The 10,984-nt window shown below is 38.2% G+C and overlaps 1 protein-coding gene across 4 annotated transcripts in view; it reads left to right on the top strand.

The window, feature by feature from the left end:
• The first annotated feature begins 1,474 nt into the window (after window positions 1–1,474).
• Window positions 1,475–10,984, top strand: part of LRIF1 (ligand dependent nuclear receptor interacting factor 1) — a 13,744-nt gene continuing 4,234 nt past the window's right edge. The window contains exons 1-2 of one of the 4 annotated variants that reach the window (XM_006762995.2): window positions 1,578–1,890; window positions 8,375–9,887. In XM_006762995.2, coding sequence (XP_006763058.1) covers window positions 1,823–1,890; window positions 8,375–9,887 — 1,581 coding nt within the window. In that variant the 5' untranslated portion in view covers window positions 1,578–1,822. Of the gene's footprint in view, window positions 1,528–1,577; window positions 1,891–8,374; window positions 9,888–10,984 lie in introns of those variants that run through there. The other 3 variants (XM_006762992.2, XM_006762994.2, XM_006762993.2) reach the window with 3 other exon arrangements.

The following is a 10,984-nucleotide window of genomic DNA, read 5'->3' as shown; positions in this document are numbered from 1 at the left end:
TTTTTTTAACTGATTTCAGAGATGAAGGCTGAGGGAGAGAGAGAGAGAAACATCAATGATGAAAGAGAATCATTGATCGGCTGCTTCCTGCACACCCCCTTCTGGGAATGGAGCCGGCACATGCCCTTGACTGGATTTGAACCTGGGACCCTTCAGTCCACAGGCTGACGCTCTATCCACTGAACCACACTGGCTAGGGCAGGATATTTTTCCACTGATTTTTAGAGAGTGGAAGGCAGGGAGAGAGAGAAACATCAAGTGAGAGAGGCACATCGACTGGTTGCTTTCCACATGCCCCCACCAGGGCTGGGGATCAGGCCTGCAACCAACCTATCTGCCCTTGATCGGCATCAAACCGGGACCCTTCAGTCTGCCAGCAGTGGATGCTCTATCCACTGACACAAACCGGCTAGGGCGTGCTTTCTGTGAACACGGTAAGCGCCATGTCAGTCAGCGGTGACTGACACTGTACTTTCCGTTTGGACCCCTGCAGCCTCCAGCCGCCAGCGTATCGGTGAAATCGGATAACGCGGGCTGAATGGAAAGGAAGACAAAACAGGCCTGGCGCTTAACGTGTTAATGTATCAGGACACAAAGTTCTTTACTCAGTCTTAGCTCGCTAAGTAGTTACGGTGATGAGTAGCCAACACGTTTAAAAGATCGACATAAACTTTAAAAATGGCTGCCTTCTGTCAGTCTCCTGAATTTAAACAGTGAGTCAGTTTATATAGGCACAGTCTGCACCTAATAAAACTGGGTCTTTAAACCACTCTCCCACACCCTCCTTCCAGCCCCAGCTGAACCACACGGTCTACCCCTTAAACCAAGGACTGAGCCTTTTTTGGATATGTGATCGAATGACAGGAATCGAGAGACTTCTGAAAAGCTTTTCTATGGAGATCCAAATAAAGATGCAAAAACCCCACAACACAAAACAAACAAACCCCAACTATATGGGGAATTAAACTTTCAGAGAATGAATTAACTATACGACAAATAATTCTGACCAAGGCATGAGCGTGCAGAAAGAGGTTAAGTCTAGACGCAAAGCTTCAGGACACAGGAAATAATGGATCAATGCTCCGAAAGTAGCAGTAACAGGGCGCTGGCTGCAGTCATGCGGCTACAATGTCCTCAGGCCGCCAGCGCGGGCCGATTCCCAGAGCCCTCCGAGGTCTGGCCGGCGAGGAAAAGATACACTAGCGGCGAACATCAAGGCAGAAAATTTACAATTGACCCCGGAAACATTTTATTTGCGTAGGTAACTGGAGAAATCTCTTTGGTGACTCGTTCCTTGATCCGGAAGAAGAGATACCAAACGTCACTTGCGATTGGATCGCGTTATAAAGGCGGGGCTTCAGCGAGCCAATCGCTTTGGCGACCGGATATGACGATCCGGGAGACGCTTGCCGATCTGTACCACGGCTGGCGGCTTCGGTCTTCATCGCGAGGACGCGGCACTGCTGGGGGCGGTGCTATTCAGGCCACACCTCCTGCGCCGACTCCGAGAGGCTCCGGAGCGAAGCGGTAAGCTTCGGGGGGCGGGGACTCGGGCTGGTTCTCTCTGAGCTTGGGGCTCGGCGGTCGCTGTCGTCGGCGTCCATTCTTCCTGTTTCCGGTGGCCGCGCCGCCTCCCTCCGAGGCTCGGAGCTACGCCCTGTGGAGAATTCGCCGTTGTCGTGTTCTCAGCTTCGAACCCCTTCAGAGTTGCTCCGGGGCAACTGCCGCCCCGCATTTTGTCGCTCTGAATCTCGCCCCTGGGAGGACCCCGGCCCTACACAGCCCACTCTCTTGGGTGCGCTGGTCCCTCCCTCCCCTTAAAATGTCCAATAATCTACAGGGAGTCTTCTTGAAAGCCGCCGAGGAAAAGTCAGGCAGCGCCTCGCCCTGGTAAGTACAGGTTGCCAGTCTCGCGGGACACGCCCGCCCCGCGCCCGTCTCTTAGCAGGATGTCGAGTTGGCCGTCGTTTCCTGTCACCGCGGCTCCGAGGGGCGCGCCCCGCGGGGGGAGCAGCTCCCGACACGCCCGGCTCCCTGGCGGTCAGAGCCCTTAGAGCGCGCCCTTCTCGGAACCTAAATCCTCCTCAGAGCCTCTCGCAGGCAGCTTCCGCCCGGGCCGGCTTCTCCGATTTCATAGGCGGAAAGAATAGAGCTCCACGGGAGAGGAAAACCAACATGGCCGACGCTCCTGTGTGACCAAACCCTTCTGGAAGGTTCTCGCGCACTCGCAGGGGAAACAAAAAAGAAAAAGCAGCGATCTGCGCGGATTAGCAAGTGCAACCCAGGTGGCGCTGGACCTTCAGTGAAAAATAGCCATAATTTTAAGAATGGGGAGAGGATAGATTTGTGTCATTGATAAGAGTATGTAAATTCAGAACCGAAAATTTTTACTAGAATAAGGGAATCGAATATTTTAAATTTTCAAATAACAGCTTTATTTGGAGAGAAAGAAAGAACGAAAAAAAGAAAAACCTGGAAATGCTCCTGTAAAATCAATCTTTTGGAACAGCGTATTTGAAGCAGGGGTAGTGCGAATGCCATCTCTAACTGGATATCTGTGTAAAAACTATATTTGATATAGGGAGATTCCAGTATTAAAGACATACTTGTTCGTAAATTTAGAAAATGGTTTATTCCTGACTCAGTAGGGTGTTTTTGTTTTTTTTGTTTTTTTGGGTTGTTTTTTTTTTTTGAGGCTTCTGTTAATCGACAAATGAAACGGAAACAAAACTGTTAGCTCCGGTAGAATATTTGAAGTTGTTCACGCCATGGTTAGTGGACGTATAATGAATGAGTGGTGAGAAAAAGTTAATGGGTCTCTGCAGAAGGAAAATGTGAAGAAGAAAGCATGGAAGTTAAGATGTAAAATTCATGGAAGAGGAATTTATGAAGAAAATCAAACTGCCTAGGTGTAATGCTAGCTTTATGAGGCTAAGCACCTCAGTTTTTATTATTTAAATATGACTACCTAGAGATAGGTTAAGGACTAAAAGAGTAAATATATGTAAAAGCGGAAAAATAGAAAAGCACTTTTAAAATGTTATAAGAATATAACTTCTGTACAAATTGTGGCCCATGAAGTAGGTTTCCTTTCATTTAAGTAGATTCAAAACCTAAATTGTAATAAAGACTTTTAAAAGACATGCGTAATATTCTAAAATGAGACCGCCACTAATCGGGGTGAGCTGAAACTATAATTTTGAAGAACTGCCAAGAAATAACTATTGCATTGTATTTCAAATCATCAAAGAGCTTTTGTATATGTATGTTGCTTATTGGGTTATTTTTGGTGGAAGTTGGAAAGAGGGGCAGAGGCAGTGCTCTGTGTGGATATGCAGAAGTAGGATTATTCTTTAATAACTGTCTTCTACCTTGTTTTAGTATCTGAATATTGATGACATCTGACTTAACCTAACTTAACTCAGTTTGTTTCAGGATTGCACTTGTTTTTAATATCAGAAATAAGATAGAGTAAGAACTTTGCATTTTTTGTATGCTTTAACTTTTTAATCCTGTTTCTAACCTGTTGGCTATCTATTTTTGGCATTTTATAACATTACCGATTGAATCACGTTTTTATTACATTCATAAATCATTTGGCGTTCATTAACTCATTGATTTATGCATTCTTTCATCATCTTCAAATGCATTTTTTCCTCAAACCATTCACTTTGGTTATTGGTTGCATACTAGTTTCTATTCTGTTTTGTAACAATCTGCATTCCAAATAGAATTTTGTAAGACATTTGATTAGTGTTAGTTCTTTATTGGGAACTTAGTGTTTTTGTTTTTCTGATAATATTTTTTATGGTACTAAATCATTTATTTTTTTCGTAAACTTTAAATTGCTATGATTTTTTTCTATAGTTACGTGAATTTTCTTGAGTTACTGCTTTCCTTTTATAATATTTTTACTAATGTGATACAAAAAGTTTATTGTTTAAAATATTTCTAATTCATCAGTGCTTAAAATGTGAAACTCACATTTAATTGTATTCAATGGAAAAATCTGGAAGATATTTGTGATAGTAGGTATTAAGTTTATTTTGACTTAGGCTTTATTAACAAAGAGCAAATCAGGAGTCAGAAAAGTATAGTGGAAAGAAAGTAAGCTGTGGAGTTATCGAGACCTAGGTTTATATCCTAGTTCAATACTTACTCTCAGTGTAGTTCAAACATCTGGTAACATTCAATGAGTGCCTACTCTGATAGACTGTGCAAAATGGAGAGACCAACTAAAAAATAGGATATGGCCATGCTTGTGAAAAACTTTACAGTCTAGAAGGGAGATGATGTGTTACATTTTTTAAGTATTGTGCACAGAATATTGTGAGGGCATAGAGAATAGGAATTGTAGGAAAGGTTTCTGGAGCAGTTGAGTTGGGGAATGTTAAGTATCAGCTATTAAATTAAAGATGAATGCAGGTGCCCTGGCAAGTGGGCTCAGTGGTTATAGCGTTGGCTGCATATTGAAAGGCTGTGAGTCTGGGATTCCATTCCTCATCAAGTGCATGTACCTGGGATGCAGGTTCGATTGGGGTGTGTGTGGGAGGCAACCAATGGATGTGTCTCTCTCACATTGATGTTTTTATCTGTCTCTCTTCCCTTCTCCCTCCCTCCCTCTCTAAAAAAAAAAATCAATGGGGGAAAGAAATACCCTCGGGTGAGGTTCAACAAATTAAAAGAATGCAGGCTATGAGAGAATTGGTAAAATAAAGTACCAGTATGTCTTATTACTAACAATTGGCATTTATTGTTTGATTCTGTTTGCCCTGCTGAAGAGAATAGAGTATCTCTTGGAGATTAGAGGATTTAAGAAAAGGACTGTCATGGTCACCTGTACATTTTAGATAAACAATGTTAGTATGGATTTGGGGGCGATGGATCAGGCATCTAGAGGTTCTATATTAGTTGTCCTTTCAGAGATGCTTGAGCTTGAATTGCCTGATGTAAAGTAAGGGTTGGATTTAAAGAATATAGAAGGGAAAATAGTCAGACCTTGTCAGTGAATTGACACGAAGAAAAGACCATCAATTATGATGCCAGTTTTCTGGGTAGATATTGGTAAATTGAGATGAACACACCAGGAAAGCCATTTGAGAGATATTTGAATCTGAAACTCAGGCTCAGAGCTGAAAATAAAGATGTGAATCATCAGCTTAGAGGTATTATAATAAAAGCCTATGATAATGCATCCTATAATAATAGGAATTAGGATGTCATGTGATTGTCAATTGGCTTCTATCCTCCCTTAACCCTTCGTTCTTAAATGGGGAGTTAAAACGAGTGTCCTTAGCAGGTGGCTTTCTTTGGTTAGATAATGCTCCATTGTGAGTTCAGTGTGTATTTTGTTTTATACAGTGTAGGTATTATTTTTTCTTTTGTGATTGTGTGTGTGTGTGTGTGAGAGAGAGAGAGAGACAGGTAGACAGACATACCATTGCAGGATATCTGGAGCAGTTAATTTTTCATTAATTTCTCAATTTAAAACAATTTAATACAATTGAATTTTTGAACCCTGTTATGTTGGGATTATGCTAAAGTAAACAAAAAATGGATGGAGTTGCCCAAGAGAGCATGTATTTCTGAATAAATTATTTAATATTATTAAACCTCTATTTTTTCCAACTATAAAATAGGAACAGCAATACCCACCTTGCTGGGCTATTTATAATAGATTCTAATATATATATGTATATATGTATGCATACATATATACATATGTATTATTACGTTATGTATTTATGTATATTATATATGTATATTAAAGTTAAGTCATAGATAGTAAGATGCAAAAAGGTCTCCTAACAGTTGAAAAAATATATTTTGCAAAATGTTCATTAGCCTGCAAAATTGTTATTCCATTTCTAATATGTAAATGCTTCACATCAGTATTAGAATTATAAAAATGTCAGTTACATAATATTGTACGTATGTTTAGTATACCTTTTATTAAAGCTCTCATACCTTTTTATTAAATTTCTCACATTTTCACAACTATCTGATTCATTTGCTTATTCTTGGGCACCAATTATATATTTTAATGGAGGATGATAACTAGCATATATTGGGTGCTTATCATAATCCCAGCCAGTTCCTTCATTTACTTTTCATAGCAAACCCATTTTTCCCATTTTACAGATGATGAGACAGAGATTCAAAGAGATTAAGTAAATTTACCAATCAACTAGTAATTGGAAGAGCCAAGATTAGAAGCCCATAATCTTTCCAAGATTATTCCTGTTTTCTCTTTTAAAGTCTTAAACTGTATTATTTTCCCAGTTCAAACCCAGGTGGTTTAAGATAATTAGCCTGCTGATTTTTCTTTTTAAGTGACCAAACTAGAGCATGGGATGCAGAATCAGATTCTAGTTTTAGTTCTGACTTTAGCTAGCAGAATATGTTCTTTAAGAAAACAAACTTTTTTAAAAAAATATATTTTTATTGATTTCAGAGAGGAAGGGAGAGGGAGAGAGAGATAGAAACATCGATGATGGGAAAGAATCACTGATTGGCTACCTCCTGCACACTCTATTCTACTGTTGCAGCAGGCATGCAGCCATATACAGGACATGGAAAAAAAATAAGTGCATCTGCGTACTAATAAAACTTTACAGACACTGAAATTTGAATCCCAAAATGTTCACATCACAAAAATATTGTGAGTTTTTAAAAGAAATCATTTATAATTTAAAAACCATTCTTAGCTTGTGGATAGGCTGGTGCCTGAACCATAGCAGACATTAAGTTCTGATCCAGTTTATATGTACTTTTGGGGGTGGGAAGGTGATGAGGTTGGTTTTCCTCTTCAAGCCCTGAATGCAAGAATTTATACTTTATGTTTGTGCTTCTCTTTAGAGATTAACTTTTCACTTACTAAAAGTAAATATAACCTATTGAAGCAATATCAAGTAACCAGAAATCTGTTTTAAATATTTGTAAGCTGCCATTAATGTAATTTTGGGTTAGAGAAAGATAAAACTGAGTTCCAGTGCTTTCTAGGATGCATAGAGTTTTTGGCTTTGCTTTTTATTAATACCTGAGGTTTAAAAACACATACTAGTATATGCAGTAATACACAGCTTTACACTTTTGAGAACTCTTTTGCCCTTACATTTTTTTCTTTATTTGATCCTAGTCATATAAGGGCACACTGGTTTTATAGGACATGGACTCTGTACTCATGTTGCTAGAATTGAGCACGAGATTAATTAAAACTTGATGACAACTTTTGATATGTACCATGAAGGAAATCAGCAGGTGTAGTATTTTAGACTATAAAGGAGGGGAAGGATAATTAAGGTGGTCAAATACTTGGGAAGTGTCATTTATGCTGAGACTTGAGTTAATGTGGATGGGAGAGGAGTACCTAAGTAGAGAAACAGTATGTGTGATGGCCTTGAGTTCCATGAGGTCTTGGTATTTTCAGGAACTGAAAGGTAGTTTTAGGTGTAAATAGGTTGAGGTGCCTGCATTCAAGAAATGTATAAATAATTGATTATACAGTGATTGATAACGGATTTTTAAAAAATCTTGCAGTCTATACTAAAAAATAGCTCATAAATATCCAATCAAAATTGGTTATATGAAAAAAATATTACTAAAATAAGTAAATAAAGAATTTGTAAAAAGTTACTTTCAAATGTGTTCCATGTTCATTGAAAACCATTCAGCTAAAATGACATTGCAGTTATATATGAATTTGTAGGCAGTCGGAACTAATATGAGTAATTGCCATACCAAGGACTGTTTAGCAGCAAACTTCAGATGTGCTGAGACAATAAATCAAAGAAGAAAATGGTTCCCACAAGAGTAACTCAGCTTAGTCTCTGAAATGTGGCACACCAAGGTATTATCATAAGAGATGCCTTAGCATAAGAAAAATGGCTAACAGTAGAACTTGGAAGTCATTGTCAGTGGGAAGAACACAACAGATTGGGTTGGGAAGAGTGAGGGAAATAGAATAAGCATAAATGGAAGTGAAATGAGAATTCTAGTCAATAAAAGTAAAGGAGGCGGTCAAGAGGAAAGAATTCAAGGAAAAGGAGGAGGGGTGCTAATAGTTTGAGGCACATATTCTAGTAGACATAATTTTATATAGGGCAAAACAGTAGGAAACACAGTTTTAGGGTAAATGTTCCTATCTTATATGTATTGTCTAATCATGTTAAATCTAAAGGTTATGATAATTTGACTATTTTTTTTCTTCAAAACTTTTACTTTGTAATATTTCACTTTGAAAAATCAAAGTGACAAATAATATACTTTTATTATATTTTATATATAAATATTTTTAAATATTTGAAGATAATTTGGTTTTAAATAAAATGTGTCATTGTAGTATGTTGTATTTATTTACTCATGTTCTTTTAAGTGTTTCAGGCTGCATGTACCAAGTAGTTCAGACGATTGGCTCGGATGGAAAAAATCTTCTGCAGTTACTTCCAATTCCTAATTTCTCTGGAAATCTTATACCACTAGTTCAATCTTCAGTTGTGTCTGATGCTTTGAAAGGGAATACAGGAAGCCCAGTTCAAGTTACTTTTCAGACTCAGATTTCCAGCTCTTCCACAAGTTCATCAACAACTCAATTGCCCATTTTTCAGCCAGCCAGTTCTTCAAACTATTTATTTACAAGAACAGTAGATACAGCAGAAAAAGTTAGAGTTACTACTGTGGGAACTGAAACTTTTACCTCATCAGTTTCTAAAGTTCAGAGTCATGGTGTAAAAATTGATGGACTCACCATGCAAACACTGGCTGTTTCTTCCTCCTCAACACAAAATGATTCATCTTATATTTTAGTAAATACTCAGAGCCTTCCAATGACTGTGAAACCTCCAGTGTTGCCCTCTGGGCATCATTTACAGATTCCAGCCCATGCTGAAGTGAAATCTGTACCAGCGACATCGTTGCCTCCTTCAATTCAGCAAAAGATACTTGCAACTGCAACCACAAGCACCTCAGGAACAGTTGAGGCCTCCCAAATACCTTCTGTTATTTATGTATCTCCTGTAAAAACAGTGAAAAATGTAGCTACCAAGAACTTTCAACACATTTATCCAAAACCTGTTACAGAAATAGCAAAGCCAGTGATACTAAATGCCACACAAATTCCAATGAATGTTGCGAAAGAGACACAATTAAAAGGTGGTCAGCATTCTCAAGCTGCTCCAGTGAAATGGATTTTTCAAGAAAATCGACAACCTTGTACTCCATCTCTTGTTCCTGTTAAGTCTTCAAATAATGTGGCTTCACAGATTTTAAAAAGTTTTGTAGAAAAGAAAAGTGTGGGAGGTAATACTATAAAGATGCCACCATTGAGTACCAGCACTCCTAGTGGGGCACAATCCAAAAGTATGCCTATTAAAGATAATGCGTTGGTTATGTGTAATGGGAAAATCTATCTGTTGGCTAAAAAGGGGACAGATGTTTTGTCATCACAAATTGATCAACAGAATTCTGTTTCTCCTGATATTCCACCAAGAAAAGATATATCACAGATAGTGAGCCCAAGTCCAGTAACAGAACTATCCAGAGAGGTTGTAAACTTTGTTTTGGCAAAAAATAAATCTTCCCAGATGGAGACAAAATCATTTTCAAACACCCAGCTTGCTTCCATGGCCAATCTAAGGGCAGAGAAGAATAAAAAAGTGGAGACACCATCTCTTTCTATCCTACACCCAAATAATATGAACCCACCCATTAACTACTTAAAACAGAGTAAGACTTTATTCCTAAAGGCAGACTTTCCAAATGGATTTAGTACAGGACAAAATGCCCCCCCAAAAGAAAATATCATCCAGAGCATAGAGAAAATAAGTTCCTCTATTGATGCAACAAGTATTACTTCACAACAGTGTGTTTTCAGAGACCAAGAACCAAAGGTAATTTTCCCATGTCAGGGTGTTCTTTTTATCTGTATAGAAAAGTTTTCTTTTTTAATTCTCAAAGTTATCTAGCATACCTTTCTCCCCTCTTCTCCCATCTTCCATCACACACACCATACACATGTGAATGCTAAGTCAAAGCTTTTATCTGAAGGAAATGTTTGAGGAGGAATATAATTGAGAGAGACCAAGCTGTATCTTTGTCTTGTCATTTGGCATGCCAAATCTTTAAAACAAAGTCAGACAAGATCACAGAGCAACAGGGTTTAGAAAAGTTGCAAAAGGATAATATGAATAATAGTAAAATTATGTGTGCATGCATGCATACATTCGTACACACATGCATACATATACATGTATACATATATATTTAATAGCCTACTTTTTAGTAATGAAGGGATCAATATTATGCATATAGAAGAGCTAGGGGGTTTGTTTTGTGGTGGTATATATGTCATTTCTTTTAAAGGTAGATGGTGGAAGGGGTAGGACAGGGCCATACAGTACCTTTTAAGTCATTTGTGGAAATAGGGTTTATCAACATCTTTGATTGAATTATTTTTTTAGTAGGTAAATTCCCCCCCTTTTTTAGCCCTACTTTCTGACTCTGCATCCAATTATCCAACATACCCACATAGGAATCTTTCTGTTCTACTTAAGATACGTGTTTCTGTGCTCACTAAATATTTGTACCCACCTTTTTCTTACTTAGAGGTGTACTTAATGTCAGTGTTTCTTTTCTTTCAGTACAGAATTTATTGAACTCCAGAGATATAAGGAAGTAAATTCTGATTTGACTATAAGATTGGTTAAAGGCATAAGACTTTTTCAGACGACTACAATTTCTAATTAATGTCACTTAGATTATTTTTAACTTGTCATTAGTATGTGTTCTCATTTCAGTTGTTTGAGAATTGAGTAACTGTAACCTTTCTAGTGCAAGAAAGTGAAATAAATAAGAAATTGCATGGAAACATTTCTTATTTATTTGACTCAGTTCAATTTTTCGAGTGTGATGGTAAGGCAAGGGTAATGCAAACCAACCATTGAGGACTTTAAAGCATGCTTGAAGTAAGATGAGGAAATCATTTATT

This window comes from Myotis davidii, unplaced genomic scaffold, assembly GCF_000327345.1.
Source record: "Myotis davidii unplaced genomic scaffold, ASM32734v1 scaffold217, whole genome shotgun sequence".
In the NCBI taxonomy this organism is placed as follows: Eukaryota; Metazoa; Chordata; class Mammalia; order Chiroptera; family Vespertilionidae; genus Myotis; species Myotis davidii.
Note: the sequence above shows the minus strand (reverse complement) of the source record. Positions and strands in the feature narration are given on the sequence as shown.